Below are 25,125 nucleotides of genomic sequence, written 5' to 3' on the forward strand. Positions count from 1 at the left end.
CCCCTCAGTTTTAGAAACTCTGATATCTACGCAAGAATCTAGAAAAGCACCTCCTCCCCCCTGCCCCCCCCCCCAAACTTTCTAGGAAATAATCAGAAATAATACTATTTCATTAATAATTCTTTTAAGAACAGCTGCTTAGAACCAGCACTGATCTCTAAAATTATTTGTACAGACCTGCCCACTCCTGTCAAAAATCTTGCTTTGCAGCTTTCTTGTTCCACCTTTGCACCAATTAAAGTTTCTGTGATGTAACAACTTCTTTCCAACTTCTGAAATATTCCTATTTTGAATAGACTGCTATGCACATAGCTCTTGCCATGCAAGTTAAAAATCTTACCTCTTTTTAGAGTTGTAGATGTTTGTAGGCGGTGGAATCCCCATCCCTGGAAGTGTTTAAAAGATGTGTGGATGTGGAGCTGAGGGACATGGTTTCGGGACCCTGACGGTGCAGGGTGCACAGCTGGACTCAATGATCTTAAAGGTCTGTTCCAACCAAATGATTCTGTGATTTCGCATTCTCTTTAATAAAGAGAAATCCTGACAATTTTTTCTGTAGAGATTATGCCAATCCATACCAGACCAGTAGAAGTCATTTCATATCCTCATTGGAAAACAAACTGTATTTCTTTCAAAGTATTTTTGCACACACACATACATTGTTGATCAAGATATCTGATTGACTATGTGAAAGAGAAAAGACCATATGAAAGAGTAAAGTGTATCAAAGCATTCCAAATTATTTAGTTGTAAATTTTACAGTATAGCCTGTAATAACAAATAAAAAGCACTTCCACTGTCATACTAATAACCTTCAGTAGATATTATTTTATATTATTCTTTAGGAATGCTAACAGGAAATAAAATAGAAAGGGAATATACTGGAACGACAGTAGTTGCTGCTGTCCTTAAACATGGTCCCTTATCCTCAGAAAATGCACAGGATTTCCAGTGTTTTCATTAGTTATTAATTGTATTTGCTTTGCTAGCTTTGCTAATTTCACTGTAGAGACAAATATCACTGGGTCATGAAACACTAAGCATAACTCTTTCTATTTCAAATTACATATACAACAGGCATGGGAAAATGTCTGTAGCCTTCCTTTCATAAAAGTGCTTTCTCTTAATTGCCTTTCCCCCTTTTAAGACCCTGATAATAAAGCTGAATTGTAGTTCTTTCTTTAGGCAGATGATTAAACATTCTCACCAGTATATAATACAATTTCCATTTTATTTTAAACATACTTTGCAAGATATAAAAATATTGATCACAGTGAGCTTTAACAATTGTTACTGCTATAAACAGAAATGCTGCACAATGGTTTTAGTGGAAATAAATTATATAGTCATTATCTCTTAAAAAAAAAATCACAAGAAGGAAAACCTAGGCTGTTTGGTCATTGGCAGAAAATAAGTCCTTACTGAGTTCTTTACAAAACATGAACTCCCGTTATCTTCTACATTTGCTTTCCACATCTTGAGAAAAGCAGAATAAGTCTGTCTCTGAAAGCTCCACAGGGTCTCTGGTGAACATTTAATTCCAAATATTAGCGAAGTTTCTGTTCTTTTGTTCTAATGGAAAAATGTACACCAAAATAGAAAGTAGTGCTCTCTTCACTAATTCATAAGTGGTCTTTTCCAATATGTGGGTACACAGCGGCACACTTCTTCACTAAAATAAAATCCAGCATCACAGCGTTTTGTTCGGACTGTACACGGCGGTCTGTAACAACTAAAGAAATGAAAAAAAGTGGGCATTAATATAATATTACCATTATTAACCTGGAATAAAAATCTGTGTGCATTTACAGTGCCATTTCTTGATGGGATATTTAACTCCTCAAATACAAATCTTTTAACTCCTGTTTATGTACTTGCAACTACTTTTAATTGGACTATTCTTCACAAAGGACAATGAAAGAATAATGAATGCTAGCAAAGACAAAGTATTCTACTGCAACAGGTATTCATGAATATTGTTAACATGTTGCCTGGTTGTAGTTGTGTTCTAATCTCGAGTAGAATTCTTTTAAATTTAGTTTTGAAGATACATTAATATTTTTCTGTACTCAAATTGGCTTGTTACGACCTGCTGCATGCTGCCACTTTGAGGTGGCAATCCAGAATCAGGTGATAATCAAATCTACCATCTCTTTTACCCAGGACTGTTTCTTACCATACTCACTAATGCAATAAGCCTGAGAGAGATTCGTCTACCTATGTTACACTGACACTCTGATCTAGAAAAATGAGAACAAACTTCCTTTCAAGTTGGAAACTCCTATAGCCACTCTCTGAGGCCAGTGGGGATATATCTACACTTCACATTACATATTACTTTGTGCATTCTGAAGAAAGATCGGAGCCTGCATGTTTATGATAAATCTTAAAGGAAAAAGAACAGTAGTCCGCATTTCATTAAATAAGTTTAACAGAAATAGAGCATTAAACTACAAGTCATATCTACCTAAAAAGGAGCAGAATTTTTCTTGACAGATTCCTTGACTGAAAAAGAGAATTTATATAAAGATAGTATCGTGGTTGTCCCTGAACTCTTCCTTTTCCTATTTTATTTTTCTATTAAAACAAGAACTTGACCTAAAATAACCTTACAATAACAATGCTAAATACTTTCTGGTGCATAATGGAGACAAAGTACAAGTCTGGGGTTTTTTTTTCAGATGCTGGCAATGAGTCAAAAGACAAAAGTATATGTTTTGAATTTCCACACAGTTATACTTAAACGTGTATTTAAATAACGTGTGCCTGCTTGTGAAACACTGGTATTATGGTCTGTTACTATAATTCATACTTTCTTCAGTTCAAAGACACTGCAGTACACTATACTAAGACAACATCGCTATCCTCTTCCCTAGGTAATTCTTGTTTCAGGCTTGCGGCTACTCTTACTAGTACTGCATATGACTTAATACCTTGTGTGCTTGTTTTGGATACCAAGTTACTACTCTGCAATAATTTGTTTATGACACGAGGTCTGGGTTAGAGTTACATTAATTCACGGCAGCTCATTCAACCAATAAACCTGGATATGAGGAAAAGTGCAAACACGGCATTTATTAACCTCTCACATCTTGTTCAGGGTTTTCCACGTCATTAACCATAGATTAGTTCACCAGTGTGGTCTCTCTAATTAAGGGAGTAACATTATTTTGTGCCACTTAATAAAGATACTTGAGATCAGTGTAACAAACAGGTAATGGGAATCTCTCAAAGCCCTACTGATCTTTTGCCCAATAAAGTTTGGAAACTGTGCTAAAAGGCAAGAAAAACGTTTGCCGAAGGATCTAATACGCTGAGCAAATGGACAACCAGCAGTAGGTCTGTCCTGGGAAAAAAACGTCCCACACAGACATGCAATGGATGAAACACTGAACTCACTTGCCCTTTTCCCTGCTTCTGCCATGAAAGTTAGACTATTCCAGGTATTGAATGACTATAAAATGAAGTAAGAGAAAGATAAGAAGAAAAAAGACAAAGCCAATCTCCACCCACCTATGACATGCACAAAATGAAAAGCAGTCATGTACTGATTAAATGAGTTCACTTTGTTTAGGATTCATGCCTCCTAGTGAACTGTGAACTCCACTTATAGCTGAGAGCGCTATAAAGCATCTCTCCCATGTGAGTTTGTGTCTAGCAGCAGTCAAGGTCAGGTTACTCAGTGTTATCCTTATTTGGGACATCTCAAGAGAGCAAGAAAGCCCCTCTCCTCCTCTAAAATGCTTTGCAGCTGAGGTGCCTAGTTATCTGGCCCTGCCAAAGCGGACCAAAATAAATTTTTGAGGTGATAGCACAGGGTGAATAGCAGCCGAGTCATTGTAAGTACATAAATGTGGTTTCCTTAGGAAACTCTGCTGAACAATAGGCCAGGTCTTTCAAAGTATTTGGGCTGAATGTTGTTTATGGAGTGCTTTCGTGTGACAAGTATCTGCTTTGATGAGGACAAAGCTGAGCATGCTGGAGCTAAGAATGATGTTCAATCAATATGTATAGTGCTAGGTGAGTCAGTGGCAATTTTCTCTTTATGATCAGTAATTGTCACTTGGTTCCTATCGAATGCTCAGGTTTGTCACTTCATGTAGTCTAACAACTCCACAGGTGAAACTGAAGTAGAAATGCTACTCTTAGTAGCCTTAGAAGCCAGTATGTTTTATGGTGGGGATTTTGCCTTTTTTTCCCCTCTGGAGCAAGGTATAACACTAGAGGCAGAGGCATTTTAGGTACAGCGCATAAAAATGTTGGTGCTTCAAAATCCAGAATGTATGAAGACTACTTCTCTGCATGGGGAGCCGTCTAGCACATGGCTACAGGATTCTGCAAATGTCTAGGTCTCAGGCATCTTGCACAAAGTGACAGAGTGGTACACCCATTTACATGGCCTCATAACAGCAAGAGATCTCTCTTTCAAAGACAAACAGGTTTTTTATTCCTTTTTAGAAAAAGCTTGCGGACAGATGTGAGAAGCCTATGCTAAGTCCTTTCTTAAGAACAAGGAGAGATTGCATCCTCTATTTCCCTTAACAGTGCTAACACATACAGGGTTGTTGGCTGTAGAGCTACAGAGTAACACCATATACAAATCTTTCTCCATACAAAGATGAACGGTTTAGAAAAGAGAAACAGCTAAAAGCATCCTGTATCATATTTCCTTCGAAGTGAGAAAGAGATTCAAATTATTTATCTTATTCTACCACAGTACCACAGAGAAAATACGAGCTCAATCCCCTCCAGATACTAAGTCTTTATATCAATAGAGGTGGTATCAGATATTTATTATGGCATTTCTTAGCTTTTTAGATGTTTAACTTTTTCCATTCTGAATGTTCTTTCAAAACACACATGGTTTATACATCTAACAGTGCTGGAAGTGCAAGCTAGAGTAGTGCTTAGGCTTTGTAAAAGCTAAATGCTAAAGTTCATGTGACCAGGTTGGTTTCTTTTCCTCTGCAACATAAAATTGAAATAAAAACTGAATCATAGAGAAGAAATTATTTCTTATGCCTCTAACAACTCTTCTATTCCACTCAAAAGGTCAAACATAGGGAAATAGGTAATGCCAGTTATTATTAATCTTTTCCTCTATTTTAGAGACTTCAACGTAGGTGGCATTCCTAATATTAAACATATTTTCTTTATTTAAGATGAGCTAATGTATATATATATGGCAATATATTTCTGCCAACTAATTACATGTTATATTAAAAAAAAAAAAACACATACGGTTTACTTTTGATAAGCAACAAATGACCACAGACATCTCAAAATCTCAGTTTGCTGTTTTCCATTTCCTATGCCTGAACATTTCTGGCATTGATATTTCTCATTTCTACAGCAGAAACGATTCCACTATATTAATAAACCGGTGATCTTTCTGCTCCAAATGGCATTGTTTCCCTTTTAACAGATCCACTTTACAGGAAAACTTTCCTCGCAAAATATACGAAGTAGAAATAATACTGTTTGTTTCTCAGGTCCTCAAGTCATTCCCATTTTTATATACAGACTGCTACTGCTATGGGCGTAGCAGTTATGGAAGGAAAAGCTCCTGTGATATATGAAGAAATTGCAGAGTTTTCTTCATGATGAAGTCTCATTTTAAATTGGTCTGTTTTATATATGCCGACTTTTCACAGAAATCACCCAGAGCTATGACTTTTTACACACTCATAAATCTTCAGTATCAGTTGAGTGAGATGAAGGATATGTAAAAATTTAGGAATTGAAAATGAACGATGGCATCTCTAGAACTAGAGATCTAATTAGGAATATTAGAGTTATTTGAATTGTAATGTTCAGTTCTCTGGAAAAACAGAATGGGATTTTACTTAGCATAAAATACCAGAGATCTTGAACTTACAGCTCATTTTCATGAAAAGAAAAAAACATCACATGAAGTAGGAGTACAAGAAAGTAAGCATGCTTTAAAATACTTAATCTGCTTAGTAGTTTTCTCTTAGAGGTGATAAAAGTCATAGAAGATCAAACTGAATTGAAGAGAGACTTACAGTTTACTTAGGACTACAAAGCAGTTCAACAAGACAGCTAATGAGAAACCCCAAAATTTTGTACATGAAAGACAATGAAAGTGCCGAAGACTGAGTTTTTACCTGCATGTCTGGTGATGGAACCTTTTTCCTTTTAAGAAGCATTTATTGGGAGATTCTATACATTCACAGATGCATTTTGCAGGATTTAGCGGCTGATGTTTAGGACATGTCTTTTTACATACACACTGGCACTTATCCTCATCAAATTCCTTGTTGGGCCCACAGGAAGTGGGAAGAAGTTTGTTTTTGCACAGGCACTGACATGATGATCTGTCCAACTCTTTGTGAGGTCCACAGCTTGAGGGCCGCACGCCTCCTTTGCAGACGCATTGACAGGTTTCTTCATCCAGCTCTTTGTTTGGTCCACAAACATGGAATCCTTCAGATGTGTCTAGAAATAGAGCAGAGAAATTACAGAATCATCTGGTTGGAAGAGACCTTTAAGATCATGGAGCCGTTCACCCTGCACTGCCAGGGTGCCTAAACCATGTCCCTCAGCACCACATCCACATGGCTTTTAAACACTTCCAGGGATGGGGACTCCACTGCCTCCCTGGGCAGCCTGTTCCAATGCTTAATGACCCTCTGTGTCAAGAAATTTTTCCTGATATCCAACCTAAATTTTCCCTGACGCAACTTAAGGCCATTTCCTCTCGTCCTGTCATTTGTAACATGGGAGATTATCAGCATTTTGTATCTACCTATTTACCTATTGTTAAGTGAAGAAATTACAGCAAATTCATACCATTTGGGGTGTTTTAAGAACAAGCATTATGTCAAACGACAGGTAAAAACCAGCAATAGTATCAATAAAGAAAAAGATTCAACTATTTACTCTTCATGTTTTTATTTTCTCTTTTAGATAAATCAAAACATGGGACTGCATTTAATCCTTTAAGCAAAACTGCTTACCAGAAACTCCAAGGAGAGAAGAGAAACCAAAATCATGCTGTGCCAAACATCTGCAAATTTGATTATTCCAAATATGATTTTTTGGACAGGTCTTGTTTGCCACATGACACCTGTGGAATGAAATACACTGTCGATTTACTACCATAAGAATAAAAAAAAAAAAAACAAAACCAAACCCATTTTTAGGTGCTGATAGCTTTTGTTTCCCTCATTACAAAAACCCTTCTAAGAGCTTCAGCTCATTCATAATCTTATTTTTAACTCCTATCAAATCTGTTACTAATTAAGGTTCTCCCCACTACAGTAGCCTTCAATCATTTGTTGAAGATACCTTTTCACATTTCAAGTTTTAGCTTTAACTTCTAGAAGCTGGTTTTTGTAACTCCCTAATGTAGGTTGAAAACAAATCTAACCCTTGAACATAAGCCTCATATAGGAAACAGACCAGTATAAGAAATATTTGATTGCCAAATACTGCATAGGTGCTAACAGGCATAATTTTCTACATTGTTTTTTGAAGTACAAAAATGTTTTCACACATATAGATGCCAAAAGTTTCTGAATGAATGCCGTTGACAAAACTCTAATTTCTAAAATAGAATCAGCTTATCAGACTCCTTTCTCCTTTATGTGAAAGTTATGTGCCATTAACTGACTCTTTCTTATCAGCCACTCAAATCCTGGGTAGCTTTCTTGAATATAAAGATTTGGACTTCAGCAGTCAAACCTCTTCAATTTAGAAATGAAAGACAATAAACAATTTGACAGTAGTGCTCTTTACCTGCTGGAGTTCTGCAGCCAAGATAGTGGTGCTAAAGAAAGCAAAAAATCCTAAGAGCAGCTGGTGCCCTTTCAAAGAGTGACTGAACTTAGCTAGTACACGCATGACAGATATTTATGTGTATTATCTCATCTTCCTTGCTTGCAATTGTCACCTGTCCACAGGTGACATTACAACTTTTAACAAGTCGTGCCTAACTTCATGCATCCATGACACAATGCTGTGTCATTTACTTATTGTTTCTGCAGTATTTCTAAAATTCTCATCTGTTAAAGCAGCACCTATATCACACATTTTAAGCACTTTTCATTCCCCTGAGCACCATTACTCACGTGTTCAAAAATGCAGGTGCTGGGATATTATGCTGTGATCATCATTCAAGTACACCACTCCACTTTGCCACATTAAACGACTCTGTTCATAAAGACTGCTGTAGTTTAACATCACCCTGCACCACCTCATGTTTTATCAACCAGGTGTCACCTGATTTCATTCTGCGAATGACCTCACTCTTGCTCCTCTCACTGGGCACCTATGTCCTTTTGCCTGCCTCCTGATTGTGCTTGAGAAATAGTTTGGATAATTTACAGACATATTGTATTCTATTTTAAAAAACAAAAGAAAACAAAACAAACACAGCTCACACCTGGAGCAGCCTGGCTCTAGCAGGGAGTGTTTAACTAACATCCAGGGTGACAGCATGAAGAACTTGAAGAATAGTATGAAGTGCGCTTCAACCCATAAGAAGATGATGTTGATACAAAAGCCAAATTACTAGAACTTGAAGAGAACAATATGTATTTCATCATCACGTTTGGAAACATCCAGCAAAAGGAACTGATCTGCTTGTTCACAAATTCTACTCTGTTGCTAGTAAGCAAAACCACTTTGCAGAAAATTTCATTGCCCCTTTCCAAATCGTGTCAACTCAAAGAAAAAATTAAAAAATCAGCATGTTAACTTGTTACCTGTCAGTATCAGGACAGATAATGAGATAATGCACAAGCCGGGGAAACATTTAATGTGTACAACATACGTCCAAACCACATCGAAAATATGATTATCAGCTCTGTAAGTACCTACCTTCAAACCATCATTGGAAAAAAGGTCATCATTGATCTGAATTACATCTATTCACAGAATCATAGAATGATTTGGGTTGGAAGGGATCTTCAAAGATCATCTAGTCCAACACCCCTGCAGTGAGCAGGGACAGCTTCAACTAGATCAGGTCGCCCAGAGCCCCATCCAACCTGACCTTGTTTGTTTCCAGGGATGGGGCATCTACCACCTCTCTGGGCAACCTGTGACAGTGTTTCACCACCCTCATTGTAAAAAATTTCTTCCTTATGTGTAGTCTAAACCTACTCTCTTTCAGTTTGAAACTGTTAGTCCTCGTCCTATCAGTATATGCCCTGATGAAGAGTCCCTCCCCATCTTGCTAACAAGCCCTCTTCAAGTACTGGAAGGCTGCAATAAGGTCTCCCTGGAGCCCTCTCTTCTCCAGGCTGAACAACCCCAACTCTGGCAGCATGTCCTCACAGCAGAGGTGCTCCAGCCCTCTGACCATTTTTGCAGCCCTCCACTGAACCCTCTCCAGTAAGTTCAGGACTTTATTGTGCTGAGTACTTCACAGCTGGGCAAGTACACCAGGTGAGGTCTCAGCAGAGCAGAGTAGAGGGGAGAATTACCTCCCATTGAAGGCCTCTCTGCTCCTCCCCACCCCAAATGACTAAATCAGTGACAACTTTCTAACTCAGTTGCATGTCTTGATGACATTCTGTAGACTTACAACTGGACATTCTGTAGACTACAACTTAAGATACCATTAATCCTGGAGGAACTCTGAAACACTTGTTAACATGAACTGACATGCCTCAGCTCTGCAAGTACATAGAGGTAGCTACTACTTTTTAGAAGGAAAAAAAGGAAAAAGTGGGAGAACAGGCAAATATCTTAATTCTCAGGATAAAGATGTGAAGAAAATATATTTTATATAAAAAAAAAAGATTGACTTTTTATATTCTATCTTAGATGTCATTTCTCTCTACTTTCTAACACGTGCCTGTGCATTGTGGCATAATGCAGCCTTGATTTCATATTAGGTCCCAAGCATTAGTACCCTAAAACCAGAGATTATAATCTTCTTAATTTTTTAATTTAATTTTCAGTAAGAAATATGGAAGTTGCTACTATATTTCTGTTAAGACGAGCATGTACATAAATACTTATGTATTCACATGTACATGTGTGAATCTGCCACTGTGACAAGAAAGTATGTTTCCAAGTTTTGGCTTTACAACAGTACCACTATCATTTAAATTTATAAACAAAACTATTAAGGAAAAATAAGAAGTTGAAAAGAATTTGAGAGATTTATTACAAATTAGAAAAACCCCGTCGGATTCTGAAAATCATAGAAACATGATCAGGAACATGAGTATATCTTTACTTTCCAATCTAGAAGCACTCAGCTTAGGGATTTTCGGGTTTTTGTTTGATTGATTGTTTGTTTTCTTCTATTTTATTGTAAAAATCCCTAGATTTTAAACATAAAGACAGCACTTAACAATAGAGAAGGCCTGCATATATTCTGATCTAGTACTACTCTGTCTTACCTTTGCTGAAGCACGATTCCTTACCCACAGGACAGCCAGCTACCTGTGACTGCTGGCCAAAGGCTTGTATTTGTACGATTATTCCCCTCTAACCACAGGTAGCTGTTTCCTGGCTATAACAAACTCTTGCACTGGTAATTACATCTGTTCTTAATCTGGAAGTAGTGAGAAGCTGCCAACGGTCAGTATAATCTGTCTTTATTATTGGCTCTTGGGTTTTTGATTTTTTTTTACAAACTTATGCAAATTAACTAAAATATTAATTAATTTACTATTGATTAATTAAAATACATCTATTTCCTAATATTTTTCTAATCCACCTTTTATGCTCCATGCTTTGTTGAATAAATCTAATAATTTGAATTCAAATAGAATATTATCTGGGTTTAGCTTGAACATGTAAGAAAATACCCAGACTTTAACTAAATGAAAGCACACAGAAATCGACTGGGCTTACATCTCTGTGCATTTTGCACTATTTACTCGCCTTATTAAAATTGTCTACAATTAATCCTAGTTTTGCTTCTAGTCATTGGTTCTTTCATGAAACAACTTGCAGTCTGTTACTTAATTTTTGCCTCCTAAATATTTATGCATCACGAAGTCATCACTCAGTCCTCTAAAACGAAGGGAAGGAGCTCTTCAAGTGTTTTCATAACGCTTGCTTCAGTGCCAGATTTCTTCTGTGACTTTCTTCATCAAAATCACCGAACAAATCAATACACTTATTCTGTGGACTGTCAACTGACCCTTTATTTTCCCTTTTCATTCTGATTTATTTTCACCTCTGGCACATGAGTTGTTCAACAAGATTTGTAGTTAAAGACTCCCTAAAACCAGGTCTTTTTAAAACAGCATTTTAAATACAGTTTGAGAGGGAAATGTTGCCTAATTCTTATTTCCAAATGTAAGTATTCTTAGCTTTTCTTGATTACTTTTTTAAATAAAATAAGTTGATTTTATTGATGTTTCCTTTAAGTCTCAATCACATTCTAGTTCCCTCCATGAAATAAACCCCACAAAACCCACTATTCCTCATTTTTAAATCATCTAGGCCAGTTTATCCACTGGGTGAAAAGTCAGTGCTACTTCAGTAACATTCTCTTCACGTAAAACGATATTAGGTCCTTTGCAAAACACATTCTGTATAATATACTGTATAATTCATCTAATGAGTTCACCTATCTTGACTGTGAAAGCTTCCAGCAGTATTTTAAATCTAATTATATAAGCTTGGTCATAATGTGAAATGAAAGACAAGTCTTGTACTTACTGAGTTTGTGTGGCTGGCAGGGAACGTCTTATGATAGAATGAACTTGTCTATAAACATCCAACTTCGACATGCATCGGCAGGACGTGTGATTGGCAAAACTGACGGTTACAGGTTTGGGGCCATGAGAAAGAGGCACTGTGATCTCAAACAACTATAAAAGGGAAAGGAAAGCAAAGAAATTTTATAGCTCAGTAACAGTACAACTAAAAGTAATGTAAGGACATAGAAAAAAGCTATAAGGAATTTAAGTTTTGATTGTTGTTCTCTACCGTAATGCAGTAGCACATTCAATCATACCACTAAGTAATTATGTGCAAAATTAATACAATAGCTATGTTATGACAACATTTTTAGTGTTAAACCCTGTTACGTGCCTGTTTGATTTCTATAATATTTATACAAACATTAAAAGGAGAAAATGTACAAGAATCCACTTTTCTAGAGAAAATTACTTCAAATTGTCAGCCTTTTAAAAATTCTAAAATGTAACATTTGGAAGGTCTTTCAAAAACTTGGAAAACAAGAATAATTTGAAAAGGGGGTAAGCGACAAGCTAATACATCAGTTGCACAGTTACAAAGCTCGTGTAAAACAGCAATATATTGGACTTAGATCAAACCAATTCTGGATGAACAAGTTTTGAACTGCAGCACGCTTGTGACTTCCCAGTATTTACACCAAAGCAAATTATATGGTTACCCTAACGGAATACATCCTGAACATTTTTTTTCCCCCCAAGATACTCAGAAATATCAGCTACTGACAAACTAATAATGCACGTGAATGAAGAAAATTCTAATTTTCATGGGAAATGTATTTCAACTAGTGGAAGGCAACTTCAGCGATACTTCTGGAAAAACTCAACATGACAAACAGTGAAACTCATGTCAGTATTCAATTCAGGACATCAACTTCATTAAGTTAAGAAGGTTTCACTGTAAGTATCAAATCTCAATAGTCTCTGAAAAGTTAGGACAAACACTGCAGGTCAAAGTCAGTGCACTGTTGTCTTCTAGGTGTTCAGTCACTTTTCCAAATATATTGAATACTATTTCTGCATCTTGCAGGGACTGTACTACCTTTAAAAACATGGTCATTGGTTATTATTCCAGGTTCAGTTGATGCGACTGTGTAACAAGAGTATTTTTAGCTGAGATCTATTTGCAATGCTCTATTATAGCATGGCATAGAGGCAGCATGCAAACGTCGCCAAAATACTGGTAATTTTAAATGATTCAAATAACAAAGCACATGTACAGAATGTCCTGAAAACCATACTTGGCACTGAAGTACTTAAGTGAGCCTGAGTACTAACACGCATGCAGGTGCAGCAGTATGGGATGTATCCACCAAGTATTTACATGGTAAAAGGGCACTTGTGCAGCCAACAATAAAGCTCGTACTGTTGATATACCTAAAACTATGCATCTTAAACCAAAATTGTATAGAGCATCATCAGCTCTGATAGGTATCATCTATTTTACAAAACAAATTTTGACATCATTTAGTGATTTTAAATGTAGGTTTTTATCCCTACTAGAATCTTTGCTTCTGTAAAAGGAAATCCAAAAAAGAAAATTATTTCCTGCATCTTTCAAATACTGATGAAAAAGACTATCCATCTAGGAAGCTAACATGAAAAGATATGCTCGTGTTAGAGATTTCTGACCAAAGCATATTAACACTCATTATATGAAAATGCTTTCACATACTTATTTCTTTTGAAAATACCCACCTATTTGACAGCGATCGTAGGCTTTGTTATAATGCACAAACTAACTACAAAATTGGAGAGGAGGAAAGTGGTGGTGTAGATAAAGAGACAGAAAGGACCATGTTTATGAAAAATAACTTTCATTTCTACATCCAGTACACATTTGAGAAATCGCTTATTAAGATCTTCTGGTTTTTAAACACTGATCTTTAATCAGAAGACAAAACCCAACTACGTATGTAAGACTTGTATCTTTTTTTAAAACAAGTTGTGCTTTGAGAAGGACCGTACAGCCATTGAGAACTCTGAAAATCCGGACAGGAAAGAATCTACAGATGCAAAAGCCTTTCCTATATTAAATATCTTATAAGAAAACTGATTCTTATAAGACGTCTACAAATTGAGGGGCAGAACAAAGAGTATGGATTTAATTACAATATTACACATGTAAAGAGAAACTTGTTTTCTCTGCTCTCTTACGACACTGTGAACTTGCTTTTCTCAAGTTGAAGTAAAAACCCATTCTAGGGAGAAATGATAACATTTAGAAAATTGAAGGTAAGTGTAATTATTTGCATGGGCCAAACTGCACCTGGGCAGTTCTGCTCTTCCTCTGTTCTTGGAGTAATCAGTTTGCCATGCTGCAAAGCGTAGCAGACTCCAGACCACTGGAGGTGGCAATATAGGACTACGGCTACAATTCCAAATCACCTAAAAGAGGTCTCTGTCAGTCCAACTGTCCTGCTCCATTTTAGGAGTGCATTGAGAGAAGTTGCACTAAAAGAACTGACATGTACCAATTGTGAGCAGAAATGATGGTGAACATGAGTTACCTTAATCTCCATTTATCCTTCCATTAAACTGCAAAAGCTATCAGTTTAGAGCTGAATTCAGCTAACAGCTATTCATCAACGCTTCAGTGGTGCAATGCGAAAAAAGCCTAGTTAAATGTAAAGGTAGACTAGCTTCCTTGATGTAATTGAATTACCTTTAGTTTGTTCAACTAAATTCTCCTAACAACAATGTATTTTACATCACCCACTAGCAGCTACTGTTTATATATAAAGTAAAAAAACTAAGCCAACTATTTATGCTAGCAATTATATTATATTTGATATTACATTTCTAGCCCTCACTTTTGGAAAGTGCTTAAGATGATACATGAACTAGCATTCTAAAAAAGAATATAAACCAGATCTATTTTAATTAATGGAAATTATGGAAGTGAAATACTGGGTTTGGAATTATTGATTTGTTTTTACTACACTTTTTTCTGTACATGCTATTAGGATACTATTTTATGTTGCATACTTGAAAAGTAGTCTGTTACAGAGAAAGTATTTAATACTCAGAATAATTCAGTTTCAATAATCTCTGGCATTTTAAAATAAAAACCATTCTGAAGAAAATATATATTCTGCTCTCTGTTATGATAGCAGCATCTTTAAATCCAATGAAGCTATTTAAACTCAACACACATAAGCTGGGTTTGAACTATCATCTTAATAAAACATTTCAGATTAGATAAGACCCGACCTTGAGTCATGCTTTCTGGTTTTGCTAACAACTCTAATTATTTCTCCTCATCTTCCTTATCCAATAGAACAACAAGCTCAACATCTGTTGTCACTATAGGACATATCTGGCAACACATTACTGCCAAATGTCAATGTCTAGAAAGGATATTTCTATGAGAAATGCACCGTAACATCGGTGTACGAGGAAGGTACTTGACTCCCTTGTTTTCTGGCAACATTGCAGGTTGTGGGTACTATTGCTGGTATCCGCATTGCCATCTCTTCTTGCAGATCAGATGGCTTATATTTCTGTCTGATAACTCATTCAGTAAAGTATTGGTCTTACAATTTGTATTCTTAGAGGCCCAAGGCTCCTCTTCCTTCCTTCAAATCACAGTAAAAATCAGACTAATTCAAACCTCAGGCAATAGGGAAAAAGTATTTCCTTCAGCTCTGTTCTTCAGGGACCGATGCCTAGAGAAACACACTCAGGACTGAAAAGAATGCGCTTCAGTCCCCCCAGAAGAACGTGAGATCTCACAGTAGTAAGACTGGGGCATTTTCCAAGTGGAAAGCTTTTATTACTCACAGTTTTTAGAAAAGTGTTTTTAATTATAGTACATTAAACAGCAAATTAAAGTACATTAAATGAGTATTGCTAGAGTTAGAGGCCAATACTCAGAAGTTAAAAGAAACAAATTAGACTCAACTTGCCCATGCTGTCCTGTACATTTGTGCTACCAACACTGCATTGTCAGGAAATCAGTGGAAAACAACCACCAAACCAACATGTGTTAGTAAAATTAAAGAGCATTACATATAACCAAAAAAAAAAGTTTAAACCACACAAAATCACAGTCAAAGCTTTGTCCTAACCTCTTCGACAGAAGCTAATATTGTAGCCAAAAGTCAGTAAAATACTGTTAATCCTAGTGTATGACACATACTAATGGAAACTCTATGTAACTGAAGAACAGTTGAAAATCAGACATAGTTAATGCATTTCACAAGAACTTAATGCATGCCATTCAGCCAGTATAAGGCTGTTTTGTCACAGAGAGTCAGATGGCAGGTCTTCCAGTCTTTCTCACCATTTCTGGTATTTGACTTCAAAGTACTGTGTTCAGACCTCCTTAGGTCTTCACCCAGTTTGATGATTTTCCATGTCAGCCTTCCCTCATTTCAGCTCAAAGTTTCCCTTTCAGTCAGCCCATGAAGCTTGATTTCCCTTCCCTCTTTTTGGGCACCTTAGCATAATTTTTAGCATTCTGGCACATGCACATCTTGTCCCAGCTACTTTTGGATCACCCAGAGCCCTTCCTTCCCAACAAGATAAAGCCTGGTCTATCAATGACAGGCTCTCCATAGAAGACGGGTTTAAGTTGCCTAGATCTGAAACTGCATCAGATTTTTGTTCAGCTCCAAGTTATAAAGTGTTCTAGTTACAAATAAATCCAAGTCGCCCAACAATTCCATTTGCCTCCTAGGTATTTTTTTTTAAACTCTTAAAAGTATGCAGATTGCCTCTAACATAACAAAACACACCTTCCTAATACAAATCAATAAGAATCATATCCTTTACCCAAAATAGGGAACATTAAAATTTTTTTCAGATAGAAAAACAACAACAATTTTTGTTTTTAAAGGTAAAGCCACATACACTTCTTTCTCAGTCTAGTCTAAGAAAAAGCAGAACCACCACTTTTGCTGAAGACTTAAAGCAAAAAAAGTAAAACCAACAAGTCGAGTCAGGCATCTGTCAGAGAAAATTTCAACTCATATTGTTAAAGAATAGCACAGGTAGGCTGAGAATGACAAGAGTCTATAATGGAGTATGTTGGATAATCTTAATATTAAGCTACTTAAACCAGTGTTGTTTACCATTGAACACGATTATGCATGACTATAAATGTTTTTTCCCCAGTTTTCTCTGTCATGAAAAAATTCAAGAGCCTTGTACAGCGAATGGCTTACATAAAAATTGTGTGCTAGAACCATGACAGTAACTTGTGGGGAAAAAAGTTTTGGTAGCAGGACATTTTTTAAAGAATATTTATTTTCTGTAGTTCCCACTGACCATTATGAAGACAACTTTCTGTTTTTCAACCCATCCAAACTTGAAAAGTTCATCTTCAAAAATGAAGGAAGTTAATTTTCCTTCATACATTTGGATTATCCAAGCTGTAATAAGGTTATGTATTAGCTTTAATACTTAACCTTTGTTCCACTGCACCAGCCAAAATTAAAAGGTAGCATATCCTGCACACCCAAACATCATCTTCTTAAGCCTGTGTTTTCTGCCCCCCAGTACAAACAGGTATATAATTAAAGAACTTTTCACATTAATGCAAAGGTAAGGGAATAATTAGATCACTTTTGCAATCGTGTGCAACCACAAACATTTTTTTTCCTTGGATTTGCATTCTCTTTTACATGTCAGTTTTGTAAATCCTTCAAGATCAGTGCATATGCTTTATACTGTACTTCTCAGGTGAGAAGCACAGCAAGAGGACGCTGGGCAAAGGTGTCTCTGAATTACTTTACTCAACAAGACTTGGCCTTTGAAACCCTGCAACCTGCAATTACTGTGATGCCAAGTGTAGCAGGCCCCCTTCTTCCCAACCTTGTTATTTCTTCAGCCATTCTTGCAAGAGCTCCCAGGCCAGAGATGCCTGGTTGCACAGACCACCCTGTAACAGGCTCTTTTTAGTTCCCACACTGAAGCTCTCCCTTTAGACATTTATAGAGCTGAAGTGGAGAACAGAACCAAGGGTGGGAACAGAGTCTGGTCCACACCCAAGAGTTCAGTACGATTTTAACCTTAAAAAAACCTCTTTTAAAAAAAAAATAAAATCTAACAGCAGACAGGAATCTGAATGCTTGACCAAAAGCGCTACCAGAATTCCTATTAAAAAAATTCCCATATAGTGCTCCTCATTGATCCTTGATTCACTGTACTGATAGCTCCTTCTTTAAACTACAAGAACTTCATGCCATACTTTCCAGAAAAATTACTGATTTTTATACAAAGTATTTCTTGGCTTCAGTGGCTAAATTTATTCATTCAGCACCATCATCATATATGCCAATATCCATTGTATCAGTACACGTAAAATTATTATGATCACTGACTTCTGAAATATGAAGTAATCAAAACTGTTATGTTCATATCAGGATGAGGGAATATCATTCTAAATACCTTTCAAATATAGGATTTATGTATGATTTTTTTCCCTAGATTTACATTAACTACACTATGTTCTTCCGACGGACTGTGGTTTCCCTTGGCAAGTTTCCCTTAAATTGATTGACTCTCAGTTTCCATCACTTGTGACCTTTGCACATTCTAAAGATTCAGTAAAGCTGGCCAAATATAACCACCGTAACAGAGCACAATGTGCTCTCTCACAAGTCTCTCTCACAGAGAGACTTCTAAGTGAAGGATGCAAGGCTGTTTGATTTCAAATCTCTAAACATCTCTACACTGGAAAGAATGAAAATGAGTAATTTGAAAAAATGGTAAATCACCATTGTTTATTTTACTATCTAACTTTTTTGAAAAAACAGGATTTCAAGGCTTATGTGTAATACAGCAACAAGAAACTTACCTGATACAATACATTTCATTTCTGTCTAATATTGGTTCCTTATTCTATATTTTTATATTTGAATAACTATTTTTCAGAAATTTTAACAAAAAACCCTTTGAAAATTATACCGATAAATGTCTCACTATTAATAGCACCCCTACTATATCATTACAATCATCAGTCTAACATAGAAAAATGCATGGGAAAAGGCATAAATGGTAAAGTTCAAAACGACTGAAAATTCTTGTGACATATCAATCTCCAAAAGTGTAAAGGAACACCATGTATGTCTCAAATATGGCAAACAATTTCAAGCTGTTAACTTGTTTCCTGTGAGAAAAGCTCCTCTAAATCTAATTTCAAACTGCTTGGAAAAATCTTTTCCCTTGAGGGACTATTACAGTAACCATGAAACAAGATTTAGGACCTTCACATCAAACGATCTGAAAGAAGCCAAAAACCTGTCCATCCTGCCAGCCAAGATGAAGAATGGAATGAGATGGCTCATTCCATTTGCTCACTGCTTCCCTTCAGCCTAAAAGCAATTATCTATAGGTGCGGCATAAAAAATACAACTGAGGGACAGGTGTTTGCTACACCAGGTAGTTTCAGTCTTTGTAACTGCTGTAACTCTATGGAAACAGAGAACAGCTGTTTGATTAATAACAAATTAGAGAAAAAAACAACACAACCACACACAAAACCAAAAACCTTCCCCACAGACCTTTATTAGACAAATCACCACTTACAAAGTAGGGTTATTGCAGTGTCATGGATAAAGGAGAAGATAAATATCTACTGCCTTTTATGAATTAGCCTAGGGGTTCCTCAAATATTTTCATAGACCTTTTACCACACGTTAATTAAGAAATTGTCTCATATCCCAATCATGATTGTAATTAGCAACTACAGAGACAGTTTTTGCAGAAAAAATGGTATTAAAAGAAAAGCAGGATACTTTTCTATTTTTCTCTTAATAAAGTTAAGTAGCTAGAAAGGAGAAACACAGTCCAAAGCAGAGAACTCTTGACGTCTCTCTGGACCACCACAGTGTTCCACAAGCCAGTCTGGGACCATCTGACCTAGTCCATTCTTGGGGCAATCAGTGATTTCCTCCCCATAAAAATAATTTCTATGCTTAGCTCTTTTCTTCTTAATTATTTTACATGAAAGCTGATCATGAACTTTCTTCAGATTTTAATGTTTGGAACCAACGCTAGAGCTTGCCCTCAGAGTAAGACCTCCAGAGAAAAAGTTTATTTCCCATTAAGGACTTTTTCTGATGGGTGAGCAGTATGAAGTTATCTCACAGAGTTTACGCATCAAAAATAAAGCTACAAAAATGGTGGATCATGAAAAAACAGAAGATGCCTGCTTACTAACCATTTGTTCTCATTTCATTCAGGAAACAAAAGGAAAACACTAGTCAAAATAGGTGTGTAGGGTACCTGAATACCACAGAAGGTCTTGAATCCAATACTTTTTTCTTCCTAATTCTCATCTGATATAGGGTAAGCTGTGGTCAAATAACTTTAAAAATATTTGAGTTGATGACAGATGAAGAGATATAGCTATAGCTCTCTTCCTTTATTAAGGTTTTTTTTTTTAAACTGCATTCTGTCAAGGACCAGATAAAACTGGAAAGCAGAAGCAAGATAGAAAACTCAGAGATTAAATTGCTTGCTTTTACAGAATAGGTAAGAAAACAAAACAATGCCTCCTTTTTCTTTCTGGTAAGTCCTTCAACATTTCCCTTTTCAGAGTCTTCCAAATCTTTAACTACTATATCACATCATCACCAATGACATCAAGAACTTGAAAAAGAAACTAAATATTAAACATTTTCTACTAGGCAAAAAAAAAAAAAAAAATTACTTCACTCAAACAGATACGAACAGAAAGGTGAATAGAAAGGAATTATTTACCCCAAACTGACACGGTACTCAAAGACCAGGAAATCTCTGCTAAACGGAACAACTCTCTCTGTAACTAGATCATCCTTCATTCCAGTAAGCTAAACTTTATAAATATGTGCCAAAAAAAAAAAAAAAGAGAGAAGATTCTATTTCTTGGTTTCCAAGATGAAAATTATATTTGCATCTTTCAAAGCAACTGGAATTAGCTCAGCTGTTTGTAGGAATAATAGGCTCGAACAAAATCAGTGCTGTAGTTTTCCCTGTCTAAGCTATTTGAGTTAAATAATTCCTGTGCTGTGTGGCTGTCTACCACTAGCTTAAATTCAGGACTGAAAATTCTTGATAGAATATACCATTTCGGACAGACAGATTTGGTGATAAATGAGGACAGAAAGTGTTTTTTAAAAAATTAGTTGTTTTTTTCCCTGTTTTCTTTACATTCCCTTTTCCTAATCCCCTCTCATGAAGGCTCAGAGAACTAAGAAGTTTCATGATAAAGGAACAACATTTCTGTGAGCTGTGATTTTACAGTTGGCTATGCAGTTGTGTCTCTTCCTTATAAATAGGTGCTGCATCTTCAGCTACATAAATCTAGTTGAAAAAAGAAGCAAGATTTAGACTAAAATTAGTTTTCTCAAACTATCAGAAAGATGAAGTAAAAAATGAAAAAAGCCCAACATCAACTAAAAAAAATCTACCAAATACTGTAATAAAGGCAAAATACCCTAGCAAACATTACGAAATATGACTATTTTCACATGATTTTTGAGGAAAATGTTTTAAGATAACTATGATAATTCTTACAACTACTTAAAATAGAATAATGCATGTATGCTTTTCCTTTAAAGGCAGCTCAGAGGCTCAATGCATAATCTCTGCACACTTCTACCCAGTAACTAGCCCTGAACTTGAAGAATAAAAACTACATTCACACCTCAAGAAGACACATTAAAACGAAACGCAAAGGTACATTATACTGATATCTCTTAATACAGTAAAGTTCAGTTCCTGAAAGGTTTCATTTCAAACATGTATACTGTCTGCTCATGTCCTAAACCAGTCAACACTAATAAAATTACAAGCTATTTTTCCAAAGAGTGCTTGCCTCAAACAGCAGGCAAATGGTAGATGCAAAAAAAAAAAAAACAAAAACCAAACCCCAAAATTAGAATTAAGTTTAATGGATCATCTCAAAACTGAGTACAGAACATCAAGATTTAATTTTTATTTTATTTTTTGCCCTTAAAAAAAAAATATATATATATTTTGGGGAAAAGAGTATTAAGCATTTTCTTCCAGGCAGTAGTCTCTTCAGCTGTTTTTCCTATGTATTCTGGAATTGATTTTTTTTTTTACTTCCTCGCAGTAGCCATAAGAAGGTTTAAAATATGCATGATCATAAACAGGTTTGCAAGGAGCACTTGGACTGTAATAAAAGTAAGAACTTACTGTCTTGCTGATGTAATTTGTGCTGATGTTCATACACTGGAGTCCTTCACTATTGCAGCAACCTCCACATCTGTAGATGGATACACATGGGGGTTTAAAGAAGGTGTTTGTAGTTGCTCCAAACTCTTTTCCCACATCCACACACACTTCACGTGGCATGCACTGAGTTTTTCTCCATTCAGTATCAATACCTGCCAAGTTATAGGGAATTTCATGTGTTATAAAGTAACTGTTTAAAAACAATACTCTTTTGCAGTAAAACTGTAGGATTTTTTTTTTAAGTTTCAAACCAGAATATACATTGCAAGAGTCACACACTTTATTCAGTGAAAAACTCTGTGTTAACTTCTAGCTATTTTTTCTTCCTCATAGGGATGTGACATATTGGCATGGAGCAGACAAAAAGTCACAGCAGAGTTAAAAGAGAACGTAACAAGGTTGGGCAGATCTTCATAGAATCATAGAATGGTTTGGGTTGGAAGGGACCTTCAAAGGTCATCCAGACCAACACTCCTGCAGTGAGCAGGGACAGCTTCAACAAGGTCAGGTTGCTCCAACCTGAACATGAATGTCTCCAGGGATGGGGCATCTACCACCTCTCTGGGCAACCTGTGACAGTGTTTCACCACCCTCGTTGTAAAAAATTTCTTCCTTATATCTAGTCTAAACCTACTCTCTTTCAGTTTGAAACTGTTAGTCCTTGTCCTATCAGTATATGCCCTGATGAAGAGTCCCTCCCCATCTTGCTAACAAGCCCTCTTCAAGTACTGGAAGGCTGCAATAAGGTCTCCCTGGAGCCCTCTCTTCTCCAGGCTGAACAACCCCAACTCTGGCAGCATGTCCTCACAGCAGAGGTGCTCCAGCCCTCTGACCATTTTTGCAGCCCTCCACTGAACCCTCTCCAGTAAGTTCAGGACTTCATTGTGCTGAGTACTTCACAGCTGGGCACAGTACTCCAGGTGAGGTCTCAGCAGAGCAGAGTAGAGCAGCAGGATCACCTCCCTCGACCAGCCAGCCAGCAGCTAAAGCTATATATGTCCTTCTGCCTATGCCTAGGGTGAGTCTCACCTTGAGTGAAGTCTAAAGAAGTACCGCACACTTCTGCAAAGTAATGTCAATGGTCACACGCAGTATTTCACTTGGACATTATATATTAGAAACATTAAATTTTATGTCTACACACTTAACGTGAAAGTAATTTGAATATCTGTTTACTTTGCTAACTGCAAGAGTATAATATAAAGCAGAAGTTTATTATCTAGCAATTATATACACTACAGGATTTAATCTGAAAGGTGATATTTGTACCTTATGCTCGATAATTTGTAGATTACCCATGCAAATTAGGGCAAACATTTTATACCATGTTATACAGCCTTTTACCAAATAAAATTTAGCACTAAACTGCCACGAGACTTGCAGCTGTACAGGCCCCTTTATTCTCTCTTGGCACCAGTTTTTGGTAGGCTATTCAGCAAAAAGGAGATTTCACCTAATGTCCACCTTAAAGTCTCCATTAAGGTACATGATTTCCAGCATCATGTCAAAAATACACCTCCTGCTATAAATCCTATGTTTATGAAAAAGAAAAAAAAAAAGTGCCTGAAAGCACTTGCTTAAACTGTAAACTAATATATTTTTTATACAGGCCATCTGAAATACTAAGGGGTGCTGGTATATTTCTTTGAAATATGTTTTTTTCTGGTTTGAGCATAGCATCATGACAACTGTTCTCTTGTAATGGAATAAAAGCTACAAGTGGATTACTGGCGTCCTAAAGCAATTACATGTAAGAAAAGAAAGCATTGCCATGACATAATTGCAGAAAATGAGCAGAAACATTCAATGAATCCAACTATTAGTGCCCTCTTTGCTCTCTGCAAAATTGGTACAGCCTCTACAAAGCAGGATTCCTCATATGTGAAGACAAACAACTTCCTATATCTACTGAGCTGAGAAAGCAGTCCATACCTTTCTTACAATGGATGCACCACAAATATGTCTGAGCAGCAATTTATTTTCATGGAAGTTTGCCTGACAAAGATTTTATGTTACAGACATGACATGACATCAGACTGCTGAAGCTGATTAACTGATAAAGTTTAGCCTTTAAAATATTTTTGACTCAGCTACGAAGCCTTTGTATTTTAATTAATTGTGTGTTAGAACGTGTTTTGTGTCCTGTACTTACTTTTCAGGATCTCTGCATTATAGTGTGCTGCAGCAAATTTCAGGGAATCATCTGATCTTGTTTCAAAGCTGGAGTGTTCCCTGTTGTGTTGCCAACCTCCTTTCCTCAACTGACATTTGAACATTTTCCAGTATTCTGGGTAAAGTACTGTCATGAGTTCATCCACACTGGACACCGATCGCAACTGCTCTTCCAGATCTTTGCTTGCATGAGCCTGTCAAAGTAACATCCAAGATTAATTACGCTCTCTATTACACAAGGTTTGCTGGAAACTAGCCTGAAAAACAACTTGTACATTGTAAAATAAAGCTGTGCTCAAAGGGGTACTCATTATAGAAACTGCTTTTGCTTTTGTCAGTCAATGTCAACACTACTATATTGACAAACACTGAAATGTTTTGCTTCTGCCACTAATATCGTACTTGTAATTCAAACATCTGTGTGAGAAAGGAGCTATAGAACCAAGCCTATAAAGGTCTACAGTTTGCAGATTAAAAAAGGCATTTTGGAAAAAGGCATCTTGGAAGGAAAAGTTTTCATGATAAAATTTTGAATGCTTAAACTCCAAAATACTTAAACTATGTTCATGTTGTTTAATATTACATATGGTTAAAGTAACATCAAATTTTTGCCCACTTTCCCTTTGTCCAGGAAAACTGAAACACCTGGAAACGCAAAAATGGTTGTTAGAAAAAAGAAAAAAACAATTCACGTTGTTTTGTACCTTTTAAGAAAAAATCTTAATAAGCAAATTTTATTATAAAAGCACTAATCTTTAAATCAGTGCTCCTTAAATCAGGAGTCAAGGACTTTGGTACCTTTACAAATCTGAACTGCACACTCCCTCGCTGCTGACAGTTTCAACTGAAACTGACTCTAAGGACTACACTCTTTGACTTCTTTCAAGTGTAGCTTCAAATCTGTAATCTCACTTATTTGTTGGCTTTTACACATACTTTTTGCAATTGCATTTTCCCCAAAGACTACAATTCAGTTTTATTATAATTTCTCACTTATCTGGAAATTTCCTCTGTCCCTTTATATGGAACAACACACTGCAGCAAGGGACTGCTGTTATTCCCTGCCCACCCTTCT

At 36.4% G+C, this 25,125-nt stretch overlaps 1 protein-coding gene across 1 annotated transcript; it reads right to left on the bottom strand.

The window, feature by feature from the left end:
- Positions 1 to 1,200: 1,200 nt before the first annotated feature.
- Positions 1,201 to 24,244, bottom strand: VEGFC (vascular endothelial growth factor C; the record flags this gene model as incomplete). Its single annotated transcript, XM_010134535.1, has 6 exons — positions 1,201 to 1,732; positions 6,129 to 6,459; positions 6,981 to 7,090; positions 11,653 to 11,804; positions 21,840 to 22,030; positions 24,031 to 24,244. Coding segments are annotated over 6 exons (1,113 nt in total), but the record flags the coding sequence as incomplete, so codon positions are not given.
- Positions 24,245 to 25,125: the final 881 nt, after the last annotated feature.

This window comes from Buceros rhinoceros, unplaced genomic scaffold, assembly GCF_000710305.1.
Source record: "Buceros rhinoceros silvestris isolate BGI_N320 unplaced genomic scaffold, ASM71030v1 scaffold8534, whole genome shotgun sequence".
Lineage (NCBI taxonomy): Eukaryota > Metazoa > Chordata > Aves > Bucerotiformes > Bucerotidae > Buceros > Buceros rhinoceros.